Here is a 26,314-nt window from a genome sequence, read left to right on the forward strand (position 1 = left end):
AAAGATCCAACGACCACGATATAAAACTATGTGAAACTGTATTGATTTTTTACGGTGCAAATCCAAGTCCCAAGAAATGGTATTTAGGTTTGGTTGGCAATGAAACACTCAGGATGAATTTCAGCCCAACTCAACAATCATATATCCCAATGATTTGGGAATTTTAAAGTTGGGTTGAACTTAACATAAATGAATGCTACAAAGTCAATTTTGTAAGAGTTAAATTAAATTTGATCTAAATAATTAGATATCAGGTGATCATTATTAAGTCAAATCACAATTCAGATGTCTAGATGTGTGTTAAGAATTTCACCTTATAACACGACGATGTGTGTATAAGTAGGAATTCACTTTACAAATTAGGCTTGTAATAGTTGAATTAAACTTGACTAAAGTTATAATTAAGGACACACTTTTCTTAACTCCAAAATCCCTTTTGTATGTGTTATAAAAAAACCACATACATTTGAAAAAACTAAACATTTTGTGTCATTTCAAATGTACAATTTTGAATGAAAATACATTTTTTGTCCGATCTAAAAATACACTATTAAAGACTTTTTTTTTAGAAATGTGGGGCGAGCAAAGTTAATTTCCTCACTTTTGAAGGCAACATTATATGTTTATGAGAAAGTGGAACATGTACTTTTTTTACGAGGAGTGGAAATACTTCTTAATAATTTAATTCTAAGATTGCTCATAGCAAGTATTACTTCATGATATCATACATACAAGTTACAATACAATCATACATCATTCATAACATATTATCATATTTAAAAGCCAGATCATTGACTACAATGTAGTAATCAAAGGATAAGGATCATTGTATGGAAGTAGTAAGTTTACATTTTGTCAAGAAATTCAGTGTTGTGAGAGCCATATGACATCATGCACAGCAGATGTGGCAAGCAAAAAACAGCTGATGAAATTGAAGGCTATTGAGATGGCAACATGGTCACAAAATTTGTGCAAAGGCTTGCAAAAATTTGGAAGAGGTGTATGTCTAATTCCAGTGCGATTTAGATTTGTTACTCCAGATGCAGCTGATCCAGCACTCATTAATGCATAAGCAAATGCCTGCAATTTTACCACAAAAAAGTAGCACTTATAGTCATAATGTGATTCCAACTTTATGACATATATATTATTAAAATTCACAAGTCCTAAATACTAAGGAAGAAAGGTAGTATAAAAAGTAAAATAAACAATCTATTGGTGGTAATATAATTGCTAGCTGGGTTTTCATTACATATTTATAGCTTAGGGGTCCGTTAGGATTGCCTCATTTCAGTACTGAAATAGTTTATGACATGTATATAAACTCTCTAAAATAACTTAAGAAAATAAATTATAACTCGTGAAAATAGTTGACTTTATTTTATATTTTGTTATCGAAATAGCTTATGGATACATACATATATGATTTTATAAAAAATAAAATAAATATCAACACTAATATGACAAAACATTTATGTTACCATAGTTTATATTTTTATGTACGTAGGTTATAGAGGCAATGTAGGTCAAAGATATTCATACAAATTTTTTTTGATAACTCATCGTAAGTATGTGCCTCAAGGCATTTGAGGGCGCTATGAGACTAATCATCAAGTTGACAGTAAGATATATGATTTTTTTATTAGGGTTAGACTATCTCCTATACATTGGTGATGCCAATAATCGAGCTCGAGTTCTTTTCTTGATGGAGAGTCTTGTTGTCAAGTCTCCCAACACTGAGTTTGTATTCCTAGATTAATTTTGATTATTATAACAAGAGCTTTCATTTTTCTTTTCTTTTTCTTTAACAAGAACATTCATTCAATATATGTACCTGATCCCCAGCAAAAATAACCCATGCATGCTTTCTGGAAGGAATCACAGAAGAAGCCCTAAGAAATCTTGACGTGCCAATGAGTAGTTGCAGTAATGAGTGAGCTGCAACGGCCACAGAAACCCCGACAAGAAATCTGCCCAAAGATAAAAATCAGAAACCTACATTTTAATATAAAACTAAACTAATAAAAAGCTAATTAAGACCATTTTCAAGTGATACTTGGTTTTGCTGTGTTTTCAACCGACTTGACTTCACAAATAATTAGGTATGATTTTTGAATTAATTAGAATTAAAGTAAATAGTTTTTTTTGACAAGTTAAAGTAAATAGTTTTAATAATGTCATAATTCATGATTAATTGGTAATATAAAGTCTTTACATAGGACCTACTCAAAATAGTGACTCAAATTAACATTCTCCCTTCAACTATATGAAAATTAAACTCCAAGTAAAAGTTTCACTCTAAATTTTACATCAGATATTATTGTAGCATACATTAAAACAAAAATTTGTATAGATTCATAGATAACTTTATTTCAAACTCAATTTTAATAAAATCAATTTAAAAAATTGACTTCATTTAACCTTTTAAGAAAATAACTTCATTTTCTTTTTACAATACTCAATTTAAAACCTTGAGCATATGCTAAGTAGAGTCATTTACTTATTTTTACCCCTTTTATAAATTGCTTAACCAATGCCTAACAGTAGCCCTTTAAAAAATCCACTATCCACACAAAAACTAAAAGTCACGATCAAAATTGTGATGTACTACAAGAATCATTTACATTGCGGTTCAAAACACGCCAAACAAGGATTAGAATCTATATAAAGACACATGAGGCTAAGGAACAAACAAAACAAACGTAAGAAAAATAGTTGAAAGAGAAAGGAAAAGATATAGAATCATAGAAATTCTTTTAAAAAAATGAGAGATTCGATCACGGGCTTGTGACTGTTCAATCAAATGTCATGATGGCTTTTCACACAATGCCACGGTCTGCATTTTTATGGTCAAATTTGTCCATAACCCATTTTTTAATTCCACACAATCCTAAGACATTGTTACCAAAAAAATATAATATAATAAAACCTTTAATCCCTCTAATTTAAAAAAAAAATGTTTTATCCTAATTTTAAAAACTGATTTGTTATCCTTCAATTTCAGATTTTTTTTAATATTTCACCACCCAATCCAATTTAATCCCCCAATTTCACTTATTTTAGCAAAAAATGTATAATAATATGTTGAATATTTGTGTCAGCAAAAATATCTAATAATATGTTAGATCACCAAAAATGATCCAAACATGATAGGAAGATTAAAAATTAAAATAGTAGAAAATGGAGACCACAAAATGTTTTGGGTTCAAACACAAACAAACATTAAAAATTAATTTAACAACTAATTATCAACATTCATTATTAAAAAAATAAAAAATAAAATACGTGACTCCGGACAATGCATTATTATATGCAGGGGTCGGGGTTCGAACCCCAGACATCCCATTTATAAGTGAATTCTAGCCACTAGACTGCCTAACAAAAAAAAACACGAGACCAGAAAACCGATTATTAGATGACCAAAAATTTCATAGTTTTTTACAAGAGTGGATCAGAAAAGAAAATGCGAGAAAATGAATACTAGTGAATATTCAAATTCAATTATAAAGCTAGTAATCAGAAATGAACTCAACTTTTCTTTTTTAGAGGTGAACTCAACCTTTTATCAATGAATATTTTCTTAATTTCCTTCACATTATTCTCAACATTTTATTTTTTGAAGTACACACTATTCACAACATAAGAAACAGTTTTTTAGTTAGTTCAGAAACACAACATACATTGCTTTTATTTCTTCCTTTTCTCTCTCAAAAAAAAAAAAAACATGATAAGAAAATAAAGGGAATAAGAAAAATTACTCGTATGAAGGAGAGAAAGTCCACTTAGAATGAACTGGTAAGTGAAAACCATAGATAGAAACAGAACTGCTTTGTTTAGCTGTGATCATTAGTGACAAAGAAACAACAGAACTTCCCATGCATAAACCTCGAAGAATCAGCAGCATCACCTCCGTTCTCCGGCGTCGATTGGTCTTCTCGCCGTCTCCGACAAGAGGACCACTCATTCTTGTTGATCCACTGCACTCTAAAGCTGCTGGTTTCTGCTCACTCACCATGATCTCTTGGAGGAGCTCTACCTTATGCTGTGTGTGTGTGTAATGTATGAAAGTGTGTGATGTGTGAAGTGTTATATGAAGGGTATGAAAGGGTGAGTTAGGAGGTGACGGTGGGATTGATTGAGAGCTTCCTTTTGGAACATTTTGTACATATATTATATTCCTAAATGCTTATACATAAATTTTTATGGTTTACTTTTGTTATATTATTTTATTTTGTTCCCATATAAATAAATAGTATACTATCGACTTCTAGCATGTCTTGTGCCATTTAATTGAATTCATTTTGTTGGTCTTTTAAAAAAAATTGTTCTCTTATAAAAAAAGTAAACTTCTAAATTCTAACTATGAAGGTTAGTTCGGCAGGTAAGGACTCACACCCCCATCGATTGAACTTGGAAGTCCACGTGATGGTTTCTTTTATGAGTGATTTTTAAATATATTTGTTGATGTTGCTTGAGTTTTTAGATTTAGTCTAACTATAGCGAGTTTTTGAGAGTGCACTCATCTAAACTATTATAAAAAAAAAATTAATAAAACTTATTTTTTATATAGGATCGTTGTTTATTAATAGAGGTAAAATCTAAAAGAATGAGTTAAACATCCAAAACTTGATGAATTAAAAATTGAATTATGGCATAGAGTTATTGAGTTTTATATATTTGACACGTCTGAAATAAGATTTTTTTTTTTTTTTGAATCGGCAAATATTATTAAGCAAGGCTAGCCCAAGATGCACTTAACCGGTAAAAGGAGGAAAAAGAAAACATGAAAGCCTTATAACAAATGGTCCTACACCACCAAACACCAAATCAATAAAAAAAACTCCTAAAATCGTAATTCCAAAACAAGGATGAACTAGGAAACAGAAACACAGCAGCACAAGCAAAGCACCAAAACTAGAAAACATGAAAACAAGCCACCGCGCCAACTGCCAAACAACCGCAGTACAAAAGTGCGGCCTACTGACCACACAGCAACAGCACCAAAAAACCAGCAGGAACAACTTCTGCAGCAAAACGAGGAGGCCAAAACCGCACAGCAGGAAGCTGCCCAGCGAAAGAAACCGCAGCCAAAAACTCCAAAAAAACACGCTAGCCACAAATTGGTAAAAACCAACTCTCCTACTGTCTGAAATAGGATTATAGTGAGAGGAAAAGGAAGCTTTCTATACCTTTGGTTTAAGAAGAGATAATAGAACAACAAAATGCAGATGTATCTAAACTAAAGCGCGTAGGAAATGGAAATTGCTTTATCGCCCCTTTCAATTGCTCACAGACCCCAAAATACCATTTAATACGATCGAAAGTTATAAACAAATTGAATTGAAAGTTATCTTCTAATAGGAATTTCTAATAGGAATAAAAAAGGAAAAACATGCATCAGAAGATAACTTTCCATGGACATAAGAAATGAAAAACACGCATTGAAAGACAACTTTCGATGCAGGAAACATATCAGAAGATAACTTATGATAGACCTGAAAACTTGATTTTGGCAGAATTCAATTTAGACAACCTATATTTTGGCCCGAAAAGTTAGACAACATTCAAGTTTGAAAACAACCAAAAATCATTCCTAACAAAAAGGAACATAGAGTAATGATAAAGATTAGTCTACGTTCATTACCAAGTAATATCGATGCACGGGACACATAACAATAAACCATTCTGATGTGCATACATACAAACCAGCACAACATGTTCATTGCCAAATCAGAGTTTATTACGACAAAACATGAAAATATCAATATACAAAGGTGAAACATCACACCAAGGAATAAACACACAAATAGAGTTGATGATATTCAAATGGAAATAGGCAGGTCTGGAAACTTGCTGCTTACAAAATCCAAGTATTCACACTACTAGACACAGTAATCACATAGCATAAAAACAAAATGAAAAAGAAACGGCCATGCCACCGTCGATCTAGAACCAAGCTACAAGATGACGTTGCAGATTTCATGCTTAACCTTGCAAACAAGTATACTAGACGAGAAATAGACATACTACAGATGAAAGACCATTTATTGCAATAACGACAATAGACTTCCCTAGATAGATCATCCCTGCACAATTCAATTCTTCTTCAATTCTTCCTCTTCACATTGATGGCAACACCAACAGCCACAATTTGATGCAAGTCTTGGACAACAAAACGGCTGAGTGGAGGAGATAGAGAGAAAGGCTCTACCACCATAGACTCGGTGGGAATCATCTTAATAAGACAATTGTCACCATTCTTCAAGAATGGTGGGCGCTTCTCAATTATCTTATGAGAACAATAGTCAACCTTGTAAATAAGCTCAGCAAATTTGACAGGAATGTGGGAGGTGTGGCAGTGAAGAATAGGTGTATAGCCTTCTTCAATCTGGCTAGGGTGATTTGTGATGATAACATGAGATGTAAAGTGAGTGACCTCCTTGGCTGGGTCATCCTCGGGGTTTGAGGCAACATAGCCTTGCTTGAGATCCGTAGCAGAAACATTGACATTAAATCTCACAATGTCACCAGGATAGGCCACATCGAGAGGTTCACGGTGCATCTCCGAAGAGTTTGCTTCAGCTTGCAGCCTAGTTCCAGGGTACATCTCCACAGATTTGACTTCAGCTTGCAGCCCAGTTGGGGCAAAAGTCACAGACATTCCAGGGCGCAAGCAACCAGTCTCGACACGGCCCACAGGCACATCTCTGATTCCTCCAATATTCTAGAAATCCTGAATTGATAGTCGGAGAGGAAAATTTGATGGCCTCGCAGGCCCTTTCATTATGTCAATAGCTTCAAGAAGGGTGGGACCCTTGTACCAGTCAAAATTAGTGGAGCGGTCAATCAAGTTATCTCCGTCAAAACTAGAGATGGGAATAAATGGAATTTCATATGGCTTATAGCCAACCTTGATCAAATAGGTTAAAACTTGCTCTGATATTTTTACATACCTATCCATGGAGTATTTGGGTGTAGTGGCATCCATCTGTGAAGATAGATGATGATAATTAGTATTTATACAAATGAATTATAAAAATAATCAAATACAATCTTAAACGGGCTAAAAATACAAATACCTTGTTGCAGCAGCAGATAATTTGATTCGCACCAAGATTGAAGGCAAGAAGAGCATGTTCAAAGGTCTGACCAATCATACCGGCTTCAAAACCACCAGTAGTAGTGGAATCAATGACGAGAACATCACAGTTAGCTAGGGACGCTCCAGTGGTCATGTTCTTAATGCATTCCCTATGTCCGGGGGCATCAATGACAATGCAGTTGTACTTGTTTGTCTCAAACTTGGACAGAGAAATGTCAATTGTGGCACCTCTTTCATGGTCAGCTTTGAGTTTGTCAAGTACCCAAGCATACTTGAACGAAGGCATGTTAACCTCAACATCTACTTTCTCAAGTCTCTCAATGACATCCTTTTCAATGCCTCCGAGTTTGTAGAGCAAATGAGCAGTAGTGGTTGACTTCCCGGAGTTGGCATGGCCAATAACCACAATGTTAATACGAGCCTTTTTCTTATCCATTAGTCCTTAAATTGAAATCACAAAAAGATCTGCCAATTCAACACAGAAAATAACAAGACATGTACAATGAGTGAACAACATTCTGCTTTTTTTATTATGTGCAAAAATATAAACGATTAAGGATGGCTCAAAAGAAAATAGGTTGATAACAAATAAGAAGTAGTGATTGAAAAACATAAACGACTATCACACTATCAGGATTCAGAGTAAAAATTAATCAGACATGTAAAACCGAGCATTATTATCATAATTATCCTGAAGAAAAAAAAAAAGCAGAAAACAAACAAAAACAATATCTAACGATCATAGGTACACTAAATTGTGCGAAAGCTAATAATCGGCGATAAGAAGAATAGATGAATTATAAACGAAATAGGAGACAGTACTTACCTTAAAGGAAGAGAAAGATCGTAAAACAGATGATTATGAATTTGATTAAAATTACAAACAATATCTCTCAATTATATTCTTCTTGGGTTTTTAGAACATGTGCAATGTTGCACAGCTTAAAGAGCACTAAATACACTGTTTAACTCACATAAACTGTCAATTAATTAGTCTTTCCTTAAAAATGAATTGTTTCCAATCTCCTACATTAACGTTTCAAGTCAAATCTCATCATCTCTAAGAAAACAAACGGAATGAAATGCCATTTATGTCCTTGAATGATTTGTTTTTCCCTATGAAGCACGACACTCCTCAGATTAGGCGTGTCCCGTGTCGAACACGTGTCATCTGACACCGACACTTGTAATTACATTAAATTATGTGATTTTTTCAAATTATTAACTGTGTCGGCGTGTTAGTATCTGTGTCGTGTCCGTGTCCATATCCGTGCTTCATAGGTTTTCCCCTCTCCCAGAAGAAGCCAACGAGAAAATTCACCTTCATGGTAGAAAAAAAGAAGAACAGGCGACTCAACACGACGACCTCATGATCGGAATCTTCACCGGCATAATTGAATGAGACTTTAAAATTCAAACAGAAAATATCTGTTTTATTAAAAAGAATATGAAAATATTTTACACAAGTGCTATCCATCGTCGTTATTGAATGAGACTTTGTACAGTCGAGGAAATTTGGATAAAGTTATTATTATGTTGAAAAAAATACTATTATTGGTTTGGATTTTGGATGTTGAAATTTTGATGAGCGTATGTTTTTGCTGTCTTATGAAGGTATCCTCACGAAAGAGGAGGAAATTGCTGAGGCATGTCCGGTGTGCTGTGGTAACAGCAATTGCAAAGCATGCTTGCAATCCAAGGTATTTTTTCCGCCAAGAGTCTCACTTCTTGCAAACCATAACACAAGGAAAGCATCAAGGTTTTGAAACTGAAAGATTGGCCTCCTAGTTTATTTGAGGAAAGTTTTCCCCGTCATTGTGCCGAGTTCATACCGTTTAAAGAATATACAGATCCTTTCAAAAGTGTTCTAAACCTTGCTGCGAAGTTGCCTAAAGCTGTTCTACAAGCAGACATGGGCCCAAAAACATATATTGCTTATGGATTTTCTCAGGAGCTTGGGTGGGGTGATTCTGTCACTAAGCTCTATTGTGATATGTCTCATGCAGTATGCTTCGATTCATAGTCTTTCTCACATTGGTTTTTCTAGAATGATGATTTTTTATTTCATGTTTATACTGCTATGCTTCAATTCACAGTCTTTCTGCTCTTTGTTTTTTCTGGTCAATTCTTTGTATGTGTATATTTTTAATTTTATTTTTTGCTGTGTGTCTGAATGCATAATCTATTACGAGGAAACTGAAATGCGTTTCTTTTATAATTTGGCTTTTTAGGTAAATGTGTTGACTCTCATATTGCTGAAGTAAAATTGGAAACTAATTAAGGGCATTGCTGCCATTAAGAAACTGAAACAGAAGCACCTTAAGCAAGACAAGAGGGAGTGGCATTGTGATAATCGGTATGCTGGGACCAGCGTTAACATGCTTGATAATTCATCTTCTTCGATAAATCCTTTAGACGAGCAAAATAGCGTTCAAGTCGTGGAAAATGGAAGTGGATTATGTGATGCTAAAGTGGTTGATCCAGTTAATAAAAGGTTGTAGCACACTGTCATCATTGCATCTGTTTCTAGCAGACTGCAACTCATTATAAATTCCCATCTGTACTTTGAATTGCATCAAGAAGTTCGTTTCACTTTTTCAAACAATAGAAACCTCTCAATTTTCTCTAGTCGTTTTCCTTCATCCTCACATTCTTTGGCTATTGATTCTAACATGTTATCATGAGCATTTTATCGACCCAAAAGAGACATAAGCACTCTCGAACAACTCTAAGCATCATTTTGAGAATGAATTTTTTTAAGGGTGCAAACCTACAAGTTGCCACATTATTTTACGACAATTATATTTCCTTTAATGGAGTGAAGGATGGAACTTCTGTAAGATATTTGAACTAATTGGGGATTATGGAATGGGACATAAGCCATCATGTTATGGGATGGTTGAAAAAAACCTAGAAACCATGCCTTAATCTAAAAAATTATCCATAAAAAAAAAAAAAAAAATCAAGTAAAAATAGGAACAAGCAAATGCATTTCATGGGACAATCATAACTATGTAGTTATTTTATTAGTAAATTGAAAACTTGTCAATGAAGGGAGAGATTTATTGGCAAGTAACATGAAAAAACCATGAACAGCTAACATAACACAAAATCAAAATGGTGCAGAAAGTGGCTCTTTTACATCAACAATATATGCTTGGCTTTCAGCAGAGCATGAGCATTGACATTGGCAAACTTCCTCATAAGGGATAGTCTCTGTCTTCTTCGTGAAATCAATTAACTTTTCAACTTGCTTTTCATTTTCATCCATATGAGTCTCCTCCTTTATTGGATGCACAATCCCCTTCATTAACATCAATAAACACTATTTCATTACCAAGGATAAATCAGCAAAAAAATTACATTATAGTATAGGTTTAAAAAAAATATTCACATTTCATCGTTTGATTTAAAAGTTTGATAACATAAGGAACTTTGCCAAAAAAAAAAATCATTTACATTATAGTATAGGTTTCACACTAATGGGTGGAATATTGGGAAATCATACCTCAACAAAGAGAGCTGATGCTTCACTTGGTTCAAACATTTCCACCACCTCTGCAGCTAGTTCCTACATGAAACAACAAACATTATCAACATGAAACTATGCATGTCCATTTACTCTATTTTGAAAATTGATCAATCTTAGGATGTCTTTTCGAAAATTGAGCAGCAATCCACACATTCACGCAATCAAGGATGTTTATGGTCGTTTAAACGATATAGAACGGTGCAGATATCAAGGTGCATTTTTTATTTAAAAAAAAAAAACAGAAATTCCGACCTTGAAATCTGAACCATTCAATCTTGATTCATAAACATTTTTCACTAGGTGAATGCATGAATTGCTCACTGCAACAAATCCAATTCCGAGAATGCTTTGTGAAGAGTGATGTTTTATACCCTTGCTTCGGTTAGCTGCACTTCATTCAAAGTCCTAGGCTCCAATTCAATGGGGCAAGAGGTATTTGCCATTGTTTAGAACTAAACCAAGATATGATCTATAAGTAAATGAATTGACGAGTAGCAATCAAATCCCATTACAAAAGCAATGTCTTTTACAAGTAGATAGATCAATAGCAAATATATATAACCAATTAAGAGCATGATATTTTCAATTTATTCACGGAGTCTTTGGGTCATGGAAATAAAGTTTGTGGCCATAATCAAAGTAAAATTAGCTGGGTTTCTTCACATCCGTGGCTAAATTGAAGACAAAGTTTCTATCATGCTTGTGACTTCAAATGCTCTTAATTAATATAGTTTCACATGTCATGATCTTAGTTTATAATTCTACTAATATTGGTTGGATAATTGGATTTAATTTGTGGCCAAAAATAGGCAAAGGAAAGGGTGCACGTGCCCACCAGCCTTTTGGCCCTAGCATTAGCAACTTAGGGTGTATTGGATTGAGAATTTAAAAGACTATTTTAGAAAATAAAATGCTAAAGATTTTAAAAGATTTTGTGAGATTATATTGACTTTGTTGGATTTTAAAAGACTTTTTTCAAATGACTTTTTACAATTAAGATTTTGAACACATGATTTTAATGGATTTATAATACAAATTTTTAAGATTTCAACGGACTTCATGAGATTTTAAGAATTGACTAATAATAATAATAAAAATGCCTTGTCCCATAAGTACAGCTCAGTTGGTAGCTAATAGGGATAATTTTTACAGCTTCAGACTTCTATAATACTTTAAAGTGAAATGTAATAACTATGTAACATGTACAAGAATAAATTTTGCTTTTTTACCGGAACGTGAACAATAACGTTGAGACTCGAGAAGCAACTTCCGTAAAAAAGAAAATAATGAGAAGCAACTAAAAAAAAATCTCAAGGCTATGTGTGGGAGACAAAAAAATGTCTCAAGGCTAGGTGTGAGATTGTTAGTAGGTACATTTTACACTAAAAAGTCTCGCTAAATCCATTACTCACAACAATCCATTAAAATCCTTACAATTTTGAATACTAATAGACAATTTTTAAGTTGTGCAAAATCTCAATTGAATACCATTGAATTTTATTGGACTCATTAAAAAATCCTGAAAATCCTAATTGAATACCACAAGAATGTTTTAGATTCCTTAACAGTCTTGATTGAATACCTAAAGACTTTTTTAAAACAAAAAAGTCTTTTAAAATCCTTTGAAATCTAAAGACACCCCGTTAGTGATTTGTGATTACTTTTCTTTAGAATAGTTTAGATAAACGAAGTCATGAAACTCAATTTGGGCTTTTAGATTCATAACTTTGGGCCATGACTATGTCCAGTCTACTATGCAGAAATATTGCTCTTTAAACTTCAAACATTGCTCTCCCACCCCCAACTGACAGTTAATTGTTGTTTGCTACCCAACATCAAACTTTCATAATCATGTAAGATCATACAATTGAATTTGTAAACTATCCATTATAAAAGCAGTATATATCCTTATTTGATCGATGTAGTATATGTGTTACAAGCTCTACATATGCAACTTTTATGAAGAGTTTATTCGTAGGTTGTAATTTTAGTTTTGTTAGGTGTTCTAGAATGTTTTGGAAACGATGTTCAACTTAAGCATATTTGTTTATCTAAACTTTTGAACAATGTTCAAGGGACAAATATTCTTGGAACTTTGCTTTCTGGCCCAAAAATTCGTTTGGACAGACTCCTAGCTAGTTCTTATCCTGCTCCTTCTCACTGATTATGACTTCAACTGAAGTGCACCTGTGACTTGAACCAACTGCATCTAGTTAGCGAACTTCATTTGAGGGTATTAATGTAATTTAGCGGTGTGAGAGCAATTTTTGAAGTTTAAAGTGCAATTTCCCTATGAAGGTTGCTCACTTTTGGAAAAGAGAGGTGTGGATTTAAAGCTTTTGTTCCAAGGCTTCCAACATTTGATGCTCTAGTGTTGTACTTGTTTTTCTTCATTTGGATTTTATCTTGTACTTTGATGGGTATTGATTCCCTCTATAAGGTGACTATTCATTCTTAGTTACGTTATGTTATCGTGCTCAGTTGAATGTATAAGTCATAAGTAAATCTTGTGTTTAATAAAGTATTTGTATGATTTTACAGTAATTTTGTACTTTACCCCGATAGGTGTAGTTTTATACACATATTGTATAATTATTAGTGTTATAAGTCAGAAGTAAATCTTATGTTTAATAAAGTATTTGTATGATTTTACAGTAATTTTGTACTTTACCCCGATAGGTGTAGTTTTATACACATATTGTATAATTATTAGTGTTTTAACTATTAAAAAATGAATTATCTGCATATTGACCAAAAGAAGAGAAAGAAATTAAAGAAGACATAATGATGACTCTCTCATGAAGTCAATTAGAAATCCTCATTCTAAATTTCTAATTTCTTAGAAGAATGAATCACAATTTCAATAAGATCTAACTCAATTGATAATGTTGATATCGTTAAACATGATGCCGTTACATGGATTTGAATCCAAGTTGGCATTTTACTTTCAGGCCATTTTTCAAAGGAAATTATTTCTCTTCTTTTATTTTTATAGTTAGTTGTTTATATTATCATTCTAATTACTAATACACAAGAATTGCAAAGTAAAATATTCACGAAACACCGAGTTATATGTGTTAAAAATAATGGCTACATGCATGACTTTGTAAAAAAAAAAAAGGTCAAACCTACCATAGCTAGCTAGGATTTAGCAAACTTGCATTAAGTTTTTCGTAGCCTTATAAAATACAGTGATAACCAAATTGGCTCACCATTACTTGTCACAAAGTTGGTCAAAGATGCATGTTTATTCATTCATGTGCATATCTATCGACATATACATAGTAGGTGATAGCTGTAGTAGAAAATTAAGGTCTATGATCCTAATCTTTATACTACTCCTTTATAATAAGACATAGCTGCTATTTTTCATACGCCATTGATCCACCATATATATGTCTTTTGTTTAATTTCAACCTTAGTTTATAAGAAATGCATTATTATAATTAGTCATGCCAGTTATCAAATTCACCAACTCGAATCAGCACCTAATGCTATTTTAAGAAAATCGTATATCCTTGGCAGTTGTCACGTGAAACGAAAAATTAACATTTATAAACATGGTTCCTTCTTCAAATATATTTCTTTCTCTCTCAACGATAGTATTTTTTCTATTCATAATCTTAACGGTAGGTACGAAAAGTTATAACACGAAAAATTATATACTCGTAAGCAAATCATTTTAAGTGTGATTAACGGTCGAGATCATTCTCATGGTAGGATATCAACTATATATATGTCCAAATCTATCAAAATACACTAATGTGTTTATGGTAAAGAGTTGTGATATTTTTGTACAACTATTTGTAATAACTATTATGACAATTTTTATTTTTTTTTATGGATAAAAAACAATAGAGAGAAAAGAAAAGAAAAAAAGAATAATAATATAATGTGGATATGATATAAAAAGTTGTCAATAAATTATCGTAAAATGGTTTTACAAATATCATTTATTTTCGATAAAATGCCACATTTTACGAGGGATGGAGCAATAGTCATTAATGTTCACAACCTAAATATGACAATAATATATCGGAATTGGGTCATGTTAATCAGTGCCCTCGAGTCACTCTAGTTAAGAAAGTTAAAAATAGAATTTTTTTATTAAAACGACATTTTTTTTACTTTCATAAAGTAGAACATTTTACTTTTCATCATTTTCTAATGTAAAATTTTTATATTAATCTCTTTAATTAGTGTCCGAGAGCACTGATTAACATTTTCCATGAGAATTTTATCTAATCTTTATCCACCACGCCATGCAAGCTTGTTGGAGCCAAATCACAATGAAAGATGTGTACATATACCACACAATTTTTCCAAGAAGCCATAATGTTGCTTGCTAGCTTTGTTTGTCATCACCTAACTTACGACAATAACTCAACAGTGACATTGTGTATATAATCCACAACTGTTCCTGTAGTTAACGACATTTTTCCAAAAAAGAGAGTGTGCTAACTACTATACATCTGTCACTTATTTATGCAATAAAAAACTACTAGTAATTTTCTTGTATCCCAATAAAACTAAATTTCTTCCTATTGAAATCTTCCTTCTAAACAAAGATAATATTCCATTACACTTCGTATTGACTCGTGATTAAAAGATTTTATAAACAGAATCAATTAATTACAATACTAAGGGATGTTCCCTTAAATTAGCTATTGTGAAGGATGATCGATGATCCTCTCTTTGTTGTTTAATTTTCCCATACTTTTTTTTATTAATAAATATTAGTATATGTTAATATTATTTTCTCATTCCCTATGTTTGAATCTCAGTCCTTAAACTAATTCGCTATCAAATATTTTATCTTATAGTTTCATTGACATAACTTGATCTCCCAAATATAAATTTTATTTATATATCTTTCTAACCCCAAAATAAAATGATGTCTTATGGAGAATAAGATTTTGATAATTTAGAGTTCAGCCAAATAGAAATAAATAAATATAAAGTACGGGTCTTCTTATGTAATATATATATACTAAATTAAATGAAATAGAAAACATTGTGTTTTTGGAATGAATATATAGAATACAATTTTAAAGTTACAAAGATGATTGTAAATGACAAAGCGGTGGTATAAATAAAGAGAACATACAAATTTGAACTCATCCATATTAACAATGAGAGCATTCCCCAAAAAAAAGAGAAAATGCTAAATGACAAAAACACCAAGAATGTGAATGCTTTATTACAAGAATACCCTTTGGAGACCTTTATACCAAAAAGAAGCAAAACAAAGTAAGAAGCAACAATAATTAAAAAAGGCCTGAATATGGAAGAAGGGTAGTGAAGTGATAGTAAAAGCAAATATATATGTAATGTAAGGAGTGGGGTGGGTGGTGGGAGGGGACAAGAACCCATTATGAACAAACGTCTTTACACACATAACATGAAAAGATCCCTTGACAATGGGGCATGCAGCAGCAAAGCCATATCGTTAGGACTTTTTTTTTGGATATATTATCATGCAACACAATACTGCAGGCAGAACAAGGTAACAGTAATGCACGTCACGTAGTGCATGTGCTTGGTTTCATCATCCACATGCACACTATTTTAATTCACTACTAGCTACTTCCTTCTCCTATTTTAGTCATATTCTCATTCATGTGGGTTAATTTAAATTCGGCAGTCTCCTCCATCCTAGTACATGTATAAGCTCCTTTTCTTTATCGTCATCAATCGGATATCATATGTCTGCAACTGATCCCTCTAGTTGAGTACGACTTTTATGGATGGAAAATCTATCTAGACTGAATTTAAACTCAGATATCTAATTAAATTGAAAGAGATCTCTTATCATTTCATTAATGTGTTTTTGGATAGTACATGCATAAGCTAATAGTACAATTTATCAACAAAAAAAAAGGTAATAGTACTGTCTATTACCAATAAAATCAAATTTTGAGTAACATATTTTTTAATCTATAAATCAATTTTGGGTAATACCGACAATGGCCCCTTACTATTGTGTACATACAGTGTACTTCATAATGTACCCGCTTTCCTCAAATGTGTCGTCACTTTGTGTGAGGCTCAAAGCTAAAAAAGTATAATAGGCATGCATATATATGGTAGCCATGCAATAATGCATTGATCTTTTGTAATAAATCTTATGTTTTCCTAACTACGTACTATTAAATGATATTTTATAATTAAAAGAAAACAAAATAAAATATTTTCGGACATTACTTATGTGTATCTCCATTATTGATTATGAAACACTAAAGAAATTATATAGAAACTTTTTTCTTGTTCTAGAGAGTCTAATGACGAAGCTCACATACATTAACTACCACGAAGTGAAAAATCATGAGTTCAAACTTGCATTTTACCGTATCAATTGTTCATTCAAGCTTTTACCATTTGAAATGTACTTCCGCGACTTTCATACAGGTATTTTGCTGTATCAATATTTTATTTTTATTTCTAGGTTTTAAATTTGGAAGTTAAGTTCACATGGTCTTTTAAAAGTGAATACGCCTAGAGAGTGGTCAGATGGGTTGATGCGGCCAACTCTAGTTTGATGACTCCAATGTCCAATAACGTAAATGGGTCAAATTGACCCGATCCTACCATTATGAGCAATATATGTGGATTGCTGGTTGAGACTAACCTCTTTCACATATGTTAACAATTTATTTACTTATAATTATGGGTTGGTCTGGTGATGTAGGCTTGTGACTTATAAATGCATTAATTCCTTTATATATGTGTATGGTATGAATTCTCCATGAGCCAACCATCCTTGTGTTATGTTAGTCAATATAGGGTTTTGCTCTTGATTTATGAATGCATTCCTCTGTATCTACATGCTTTTGTCAAAAAACTATTGACCTAGCTTGGTCCGACCGAGTTTTTGATATAGACTAAATAGATTAGGCCAAAAAATCATTATTGTTTTTGAACTTGTTATTTTACATATTCCTAGTCCGACCCATTCTCACAACTTTAAATACAACCAAACCATTCCATTATTTAGCCAGGTTGTAATTGCATTTTTCTTCCCTGTATTTTGTTTTACTCGTGTAATTTTGCCTATAGTCAATATAAGTAACTAACGTGGTTGTTAAATTTCCCTAAAAAAAAAAGGTGACTGTTAAATTAAATTAAAAGAAATGCAAGGTTTAAGTTGTCCATTAACGAATTGTGTGTTATGTTTATACAACATCAATGAAAATTAATCATGTGTAGTTTAGAAATATATAAGATACTTTCTACCCACAAAATAACTTTTATTGTACCTACAATTTACTCATCATGCGACTAATTTTACTGGGTGTTGGGTAAGTTACACACAATTTTCAAAAGACAACCTAAAAAATATATTTTATCAATATAACCAATGATCTATTAACAATTAATTACATATTCTTATAAAAATAACACATAATTTTTCAGGTAAACCATAATTGTGCTAAAAAATTATTCGATGTGTGATACGATATGGATGATTTGAAGATATAACTCAAAGTTGTATTAGTTAAGGGTTATGCTAACAAGTGTTTGTAGGTTACTTGTTAAGTACTTGTTAAGGAAACCAAAAATAGTAGGTTTGTATTGGATTCAACACTATTTTAACTTTTATAAAGTTAAATTCATCATTTTTTACCATTTTTCAACATAATAGTTTTATTTTTTTTATCCTTTTAGCCAATGCCATAAGGATACTCTTTAGCATTTTCCATTAGTTAATTAATATACGAGTTGGTCAAGAGGTAAGGTAAGTAGTTAAGTTACTTGTTGAGCAAGTAACAAGTTAGTTATTGATTGTATTGAGCGTAGGCAAGTTGAAGGAGCCCAAAGTTGTATGGCTAATGCTTTGTATAATTATGAGACATGTAAATGAATAACATGTGTTCAATTTTTCAAAATGATTTTCTCTTTAAATTCATTTTCCTCATCGTGGTCATCTACAATAGTCATTATTCCCTAATGTCTTAAGTGACCCAGTGACCATTGAAGGTTTAAGAACGTCTAATTAAGCACACAATTATCCCTATAATATGTTTATGGAAGACAATAACAGGATTATATATACTAGTTATGTTAGCAAGGCTAGGGTTAGTCGTCCTTGGATTCATATCAATTCATGAATAATCATAAAAACATAAATATCATTAAACAAAAGATTAATTGAATGATATAACTAAAGTAATCAACCAAAATCCAAAAAATTATTTAAAGCTGCTCGATTCAAACAATTACATGAAGCTCCTCTTTCATGACCTAGCCTAGAGAGGTTTAGATATTCATGATATCTAAACATATATTAATGCATATGAATAAACAAACATACGGAAAGAATCACAGGTGATAATTTCGTTGCTCGATAAGTGCTTTGATCGCTCTGAAACCCCCCGAAATCGCACTTTCGATGTTTCCTGTTTAGCAAAGGTGTTTTTTCACTGACTTAGGGGTCAAGTATATATAACCACACGTCTTCTAAGATTTTTGGGAAAGTCTGTCCACAACGTAAGAAGAAATCTTGTGAGGCGGCCATTGACGAGGCAATATGAACTTTTGCAAATGGAACCAAATGAAAATATTTTTGAATATTTAAATCAAATCACACTGGAATAAAAACCAAATGGAGATTAGTGGTGAAATCATGAGTGATGAAACAATCATGAATAAGGTGATGTGAAATCTATCCTCAAAGTTTGATTGCATTGTTGTGGCAATTGAAGAATGAAATGACCTGATAGTTATGAAAGTTGAAGAATCATAATCTTCTTTGAAAATTCATGAACAACATCTCTTGTAGAGAAATAAAGAACATTTCGTCGAGCAAACCTTTCAAGCTTACACCTCTAAGAAGGGTGTGAACAAAAATGGAAAGGAAAAGATAGTCTTTGTGAAGCTTATGCTTTGCTTACAAAAATTCTATTGAAAGAACATTTCGTCGAGCAAACCAATTCTATTGAAAATGGAAAGAAATCTCTTCCATAGATTCTATTTTATCTATAAAAAAAAATAATAATAATAAATTGGGGGGGGGGGGGGGGGGCGGAGTGAGGGAAGTGGTTTAGGAGGTGGGCAATTGAGGGAGTTTAATGAGGCGTTGTTAGGGAAGTGGTGTTGGAGGTTACTTGTTGATCGTGGAGGGTTGTGGTATAGGGTGTTGGTTGCTAGATATGATGTTAGGGATGGGAGGTTGGAGGATGGGGGCCGGAGTGGTTCTTTTTGGTGGAAGGAGGTTGGTAGGATTAGAGAAGGGGAGGGTGTTGGATGGTTTGAGGGTTGTGTGGTTAGGTGTGTGGGTGATGGGGAGGATACTATGTTTTGGCATGAGCGGTGGTGTGGAGATGTCCCTTTCAGGATTCGATTTAGAAGGTTATTTGATTTAGCTTTAAATAAATCCATTAGTGTTAAAGAGATGTTTTCTTTAGGTTGGGGGGAGGAGTATAGTGGTTTAGGAGTTAGGCAATTGAGGGAGTTTAATGAGGCGTTGTTAGGGAAGTGGTGTTGGAGGTTACTTGTTGATCGTGGAGGGTTGTGGTATAGGGTGTTGGTTGCTAGATATGATGTTAGGGATGGGAGGTTGGAGGATGGGGGCCGGAGTGGTTCTTTTTGGTGGAAGGAGGTTGGTAGGATTAGAGAAGGGGAGGGTGTTGGATGGTTTGAGGGTTGTGTGGTTAGGTGTATGGGTGATGGGGAGGATACTATGTTTTGGCATGAGCGGTGGTGTGGAGATGTCCCTTTCAGGATTCGATTTAGAAGGTTATTTGATTTAGCTTTAAATAAATCCATTAGTGTTAAAGAGATGTTTTCTTTAGGTTGGGGGGAGGAGGGAGGGGGATGGCAGTGGCGACGGAGTTTGTGGGTGTGGGAGGAGGAGCTTCTTGCGGAGTGTAGGTTATTACTTGCTAATATTTCTTTGCAGCCTATTTCTTATGATGTGTGGCAGTGGCAACCGGACCCTAGTCAAGGGTACACAGTTCGTGGAGCTTATGCTTTGCTTACTAATCAAGAGGAGGAGCAGGATAGTCTTTGTAAAGAATTGGTTTGGCACAAACAGGTTCCCCTTAAGGTGTCTATTTTTGCTTGGAGATTGATTTGAGATAGACTTCCTACAAAGTCTAATTTAGCATATCGTGGTATTTTGAATTCAGAGGCATGTTTATGTGTGTTAGGGTGTGGTTTATTGGAAGATGCTCGACATTTATTTTTGTCTTTCAGCTTCTTTGGTTCTTTATGGTCATTGGTGAGATCTTGGATAGACTTTGATGGTGTTGATCATTGTGATATTTCAAATCATTGTGCACATTTTGCATTTTACACAGGTGGTTTGAAAGCAAGGAGATCCTTTCTTCAGCTTATTTGGTTATTGACGATGTGGGTTATCTGGAATGAAAGAAATAACAGGATATTTAAGCAAAAAGAAAGTTCATTAATGCAATTATTAGATAAAGTAAAGTATCAGACTTTGTGGTGGCTGAAAGCTAATAAGGTTGTTTTTGTGTTTGGTGATCAGATGTGGGTGTCGAATCCATTGTCCTGTTTAAGCATTGGTTAACATTTTGTTGTAATCTTGTAAACTGCTTGTTTCGTTTTAAGTAGTCTTTTCGATACACCTTGTGCTGAAAGGGCTATTTTAGCAGTGTTAATATAATCCATTTTTGATTGTTCAAAAAAAAAAAAGAATTAATCAAAACGAGTTAAAAAAAAAATACATGTATACACTACTAACTATCAAATATAAATAATAATTTTGATGCCCCTCAAAAATTGGTGCCTTGGGCGCCCCACCCCTACCCCCTATGCTCAGAGCCACCATTGTTCTATAACAATCAGATATATGGTCATTTAAAAAGTGGGTGCAAAAGCAAAATTGTTCTAAGAGGTTCATGCAAAAACAGACGGTGAAGCTCATGTTGGTCAAGAGGGGAGTGATTATGACTATGTTTACATCTAAAAATAATTACCTTATTAGATGATTAACCAATTAGGCGAGGAAGCCCTTCACAAAAATATTGGTACTTTATTTTAACATCTACTCTTTTTCATATAAGTTGGTTTTTAAGATTAGAATACATAATAATTAGCCCATATATATTTAAGCAAAAATAATTGTATGTAATCATTATATTGCAATTTCTTATGTATTTTTATTAAATAATAATATAATTTGAAAATATTAATGAATTAAATATTGGATTTTTGTACATTTTTCGAAGAAGTGTAAAGCTTTTTTTTTTTTTTTTGACGAAAGAAGAAGTGCAAAGCTGAAACAACAATTAGTTGAAATTAAAAACGATCCAGAAGTCCTAGCTCAACTGGCAAAATGCCGAAATTGTTAGGTCGGATGCCATGACTGGGGTTCGAACTCCGGTACCTCCACTTGTGTGTGTGAGTTTATAATGGCTTTGCCATTTCGTCTATCTACCAAAAAAAAAAAAAAAACGGAATTTTTTATAGAAAGTATCATTAATTTTATTTCCTCTGTGTCAATTTTATTTTTCAATCATTGTATTTTTTATTTTTTATTTTTTACTGCACATACCCCGAGAAATATTACTAATTGATCAATAGCGTTGCATCAGAACAAAAAAATTGATCATTAGCTGCTTTTATTTTTGGTCAATGATCATTAGCTACTTTATCTCCTATATATGTGTTTCCACCGTAGTTTGTATATAAAGAAAAGAAATAATCCACTATTTATTGATTTAGAGAAATGATATTTGAACAACTATTTTATGATAATTTTTGTGTTAGTTTTTTCTTTCATATTTACATTGTGATTTTACTTTTTCTCACCATTGTTTTGATTTTTGTGTCAATACTCATATTTCTTTGTGTATTTAGGTTGTCCCAGGAGTTGTCAACATAATTGGTTGTTCAAATAATACTCTTCAACGAAGGATGGATTCGTATTCACAATTGCTCCACTTGTCATCTGTAGTACGTGGGAGGTCACATTGCTATTTCAAAACAAAAAAATAAATAAAAAAAAGTAGCAATACCCAATCCTACAAAGAGTACAACCAATTAATTAGCATAGTATATACGATAAATTTAGCTTGAGTTAGATAAAAATTGACTTTGATAACCAAGCTTAATGGCAACCTAGGAAAAAAAGATATATATCACAAAAATGAACCGCATGAATAGTTTAACTGTATACACAATGAAAGAGTGGAGCCCATGGAAGAGGAAATGTCTAGGAACAGGTAGACAGTTATATCAGCCCTCGATATGTACCTAATTCTTTGTTTATTTAACACTCTCTTCACAACTCAACTCACATGACCTTGTTGCACCATTTTGCAAGCTAAGTAAGTACCCATTTTTTCTTCTTTTAATTTATCTTAAATTAGTTTAAATTATTTTTTATTTTGCCCCTACCACGTTGGTTTCATAATTTCATTCTTTCATCACTTTCCTTTAACGCACTTCCATGTAGATGGTACGTACAGAGGACGATGTGTATCTGGCTAATGGCTGACCATAAAAATTTACTATTAATTTCATAATTTCACTGAAATCCATGCAAGTTAATTCTTCACTACTTCCCACCAATTTGGGTCCTTGGCCACGATGCACAAAACAAAGAATTTCATTGGGCCTTTGAGATTGTTGCTATATGTAACTTTGGTCGTAAAAATGGGTATAATGTTCACATTTGTATGCACTTTGTCTGTTAAAGCTCAAGTAACTATATCAAGTGAAAGTAAAAAAGTACAAATAAAAAATTACTTAAATTCCCTTATGTATAGAAAGAAAAACTAGAATCTCATAAATCAAAGAGTTTATAGAAATGATGATAGAGACTTTAGAGTGGTCACTTTTTTTGATAAGGCAAAAAATCAACACAATGCTTCATGATTACCAATTGACCAAATTGTGTATCAAGCAACCATCTTTTGCTGCTAATTTATTGTATATATGAACAGTTATACAAAATCACATTGAAGCAATCTAGGTTCCATATATTAATTTATCATGGCCCATTGCTTTTTACCAAAATTATGATCCGTCATAATTTGAATAAATTGAAGGAAATAAAAACCTATGATACGTCATTTTCTTCACTACAGAACTTGTAGTGTTGTTTTCTTTTATGTACAATTTTCTTTTCTTATAAATTGACACTTCTTATTGGTTATTATAGAATAATGATGTTTTCTCTCAAATGTAACGTTAGCAGATAGATAATTTTAATCGAAAAAGTTAAAAAAAACTATCATATTTATCAATATTTCAATGCATTATTATTTACTATGATTTAAATATCTTTGTAGGTTAAAAAATCATTTACTACTGTTCATAAGGTAGTACGTGTATGTCAATGTTTAGTTTTAAGATTTCCTTCACACCGACATATTCAGAAAATATTCATAATTTATTTAAGAACACAAATTATATCCATTGCCATAAAATGACTTTTACACCGTCATCCGGTCATAATCATCAAATCTTTATTAAAATTTAGCTGTGTTTGTCGGTCATAATCGTCAAATTATTAAAAACGCTTAACTTTTTTTGCAATAAGTTCTAAAGTCTCTCGCATGATTGATTGTGTTGTGGTGACATATGTGTAAAAAAAATTACACAGATAGTTATTGAAAGTCAAACTCTATATTCAAAAACAGAAAAATACTTTTATTTATTCTTATTTTCCAAAATGAAAAAGATTTTAATTCTAAATTTGCCAAATTCAGCAAGGAAATTAATCAAAGATTTGATTCTACAACTGAATAAACCTCTTATCCCCTCACCATAATTCTACATTATCTTTTCCCCCTTTAAAGGAAAAAGCTCAAATTCAAAAAAAAGCTACAATTCAAATTCAAATTTTTTATAAGACAAAATTAGAGTGCCAAAGCAGAAAATAGTTTAAAATTTAAACTTAGAGAAGAAATTAATTTAAGAAACTGCACCCTAAATTAAACTATGCTACACTAGCACTCACTAGATAACATGTCTAAACTCTGGCCCACAATGATGATGATAATTGATGAAATCATCTCCACCGTTAGATGAAACGCCGAAAATTGAACTGTGACTCAGAAGCTGTTGATGTTGATGATGATGATGATGCTGTGATGATCTTTGCATCTCTTTTTGTCTTCGAAGTTCCAAAACTTTCCTATGAGAATTCGAATGCTTCGCCGATACAAAAGTTGGACTCGCCGCTGGTCGATACTCCGGCACCAACCTACCGGACTTAAACCTCACACCACAAGCATTGCATAGTGTTTTCGGTCCCATCGGTCCTGTTCTCCACTGCGGCGTCTTATCCGTGCCGCAGTGGAGACATTTTCTTCCAGAACATTCCACATTCGGATCCTCACGCTTCTTCACAATTGGATAATTTTTGGGTGGCGCGTCGGGGAGATGAAGTAGGCGCGTGGACCAGTCGCCAGGTGCAGCGCGTGAGCGTTTGCTACGTGCTTTTCCTGGTAGAGGTGTTTCTGGACGGAGAAATGAAGCGTTACGAGCGGTTTCGTCAGTGGAAAATGACGGAAGTGTGTCGGTGGAAGATGAAGATTCCGGTGTTTGCGGTTTAACCGCACCGGCGCCGGAGAGAAGTTGCAATGTTTTCAATTCTTCTTCAGCGGAGTATGAATCTTCCACGAAATTCGAAAGCCATTCCAGTTCCGCCATATCATCATACTGTGAAGAAAATATTCAAATTCAGTTTCATAATTGATGAAATTATTAAGAACTAAACTCGAAATTGAACTTGAATTATCTTCAATTACGGTTAAATTAAGCTGAATTAGTGACATTATTACTTACCGGAACACAGAGTTCACCGGTGAGTTGAACATCACCGGAAAAACCATAAGGAACAATTGTGCCTCCAAAGCGGTTATCACCACCAGAGCCAGACGAGTTACAGCTGTCAACAGCGGTGACATTGGAAGAGTCGGTGGAATTTCCGGCGACATTGTTATCGAAGAAACCGTCAGACATAATCACATCAGCATTTGAAAAATCAAGTAAATCATCAATGGCGAAAGGCTCACACGGTGGTTTCTGGTCACCGTGACGTTTCTCCGGCGAGAATTGGTTTTCACCGGCACCGTAGTAGCCACCGACAAAGTAATCTTGTGCTTCCATTTCGTTCGTAAACGCGAAATTGGTGTAGTTTTTTTTTTAAAGTCAGAGTAAAACGCAGCGTTTTGAGTTTGAGTGAAAGAGAGAATTGAGGAATGTGTGTTGAGACTTGAGAGAGAAGTGTGAGTGAAGGTGGGGTTTTGAGGAGTAAGACCAATGGCAAAATCGTAAATATTTACTCAATGAAGCATCTTTATTCATGTATATAGATACATATGATTAATAATAATTTAATACAGGAAGTGACTTGCAAGTTCTGTAAAGTTAATTAAAACCAACTTTCATTTTTTATTTTTTCTTACTTTCTTTGGGAATTCAGATTTTCCTTTTCTTTTTTCATCTTTTTTACTTTCTTATAATATATTTTAATTAATAACAAAACTCTTTAAGATGAGTAGAAATTATTGTTGCTATTGCTTCTGAATTTGAAATTTTCCTTTGTAAGGATTGAAGAAGCTTGCATGTGCGTACTCTTCCTCTTGTGAAAGTCACTTGAGGTAACGTCAACAATGAGTTATTAAAGTATATATGACAAATTAATACTAGTGAATAATATGCATTGGGTTTTTTTCAAGTACTATACATCTTTTTTTTTTTTT

At 33.0% G+C, this 26,314-nt stretch overlaps 3 protein-coding genes and 1 pseudogene across 3 annotated transcripts; all 4 read right to left on the reverse strand.

Annotated features, from left to right (window-relative positions):
* Nucleotides 1-680: 680 nt before the first annotated feature.
* Nucleotides 681-4,159, reverse strand: LOC11418898 (CASP-like protein 3A1). Its single transcript, XM_003626950.4, has 3 exons — nt 3,759-4,159; nt 1,835-1,970; nt 681-1,080 (listed from the first exon to the last, which is right to left on the reverse strand). Exons 1-3 carry the CDS (start codon nt 4,013-4,015, stop codon nt 865-867), a joined length of 609 nt encoding a protein of 202 aa, XP_003626998.1. The 5' UTR covers nt 4,016-4,159; the 3' UTR covers nt 681-864.
* A 1,557-nt stretch (nt 4,160-5,716) lies between these two features.
* Nucleotides 5,717-7,559, reverse strand: LOC11421230 (elongation factor 1-alpha-like; annotated as a pseudogene).
* A 2,534-nt stretch (nt 7,560-10,093) lies between these two features.
* Nucleotides 10,094-11,368, reverse strand: LOC11434493 (uncharacterized). Its single transcript, XM_003626953.4, has 3 exons — nt 11,006-11,368; nt 10,611-10,673; nt 10,094-10,406 (listed from the first exon to the last, which is right to left on the reverse strand). Exons 1-3 carry the CDS (start codon nt 11,075-11,077, stop codon nt 10,215-10,217), a joined length of 327 nt encoding a protein of 108 aa, XP_003627001.1. The 5' UTR covers nt 11,078-11,368; the 3' UTR covers nt 10,094-10,214.
* A 12,918-nt stretch (nt 11,369-24,286) lies between these two features.
* LOC11434032 (GATA transcription factor 9) lies at nt 24,287-25,840 on the reverse strand. Its single transcript, XM_003626954.4, has 2 exons — nt 25,395-25,840; nt 24,287-25,268 (listed from the first exon to the last, which is right to left on the reverse strand). Exons 1-2 carry the CDS (start codon nt 25,716-25,718, stop codon nt 24,564-24,566), a joined length of 1,029 nt encoding a protein of 342 aa, XP_003627002.1. The 5' UTR covers nt 25,719-25,840; the 3' UTR covers nt 24,287-24,563.
* Nucleotides 25,841-26,314: the final 474 nt, after the last annotated feature.

Source organism: Medicago truncatula, chromosome 8, assembly GCF_003473485.1.
Source record: "Medicago truncatula cultivar Jemalong A17 chromosome 8, MtrunA17r5.0-ANR, whole genome shotgun sequence".
Classification (NCBI taxonomy): domain Eukaryota; kingdom Viridiplantae; phylum Streptophyta; class Magnoliopsida; order Fabales; family Fabaceae; genus Medicago; species Medicago truncatula.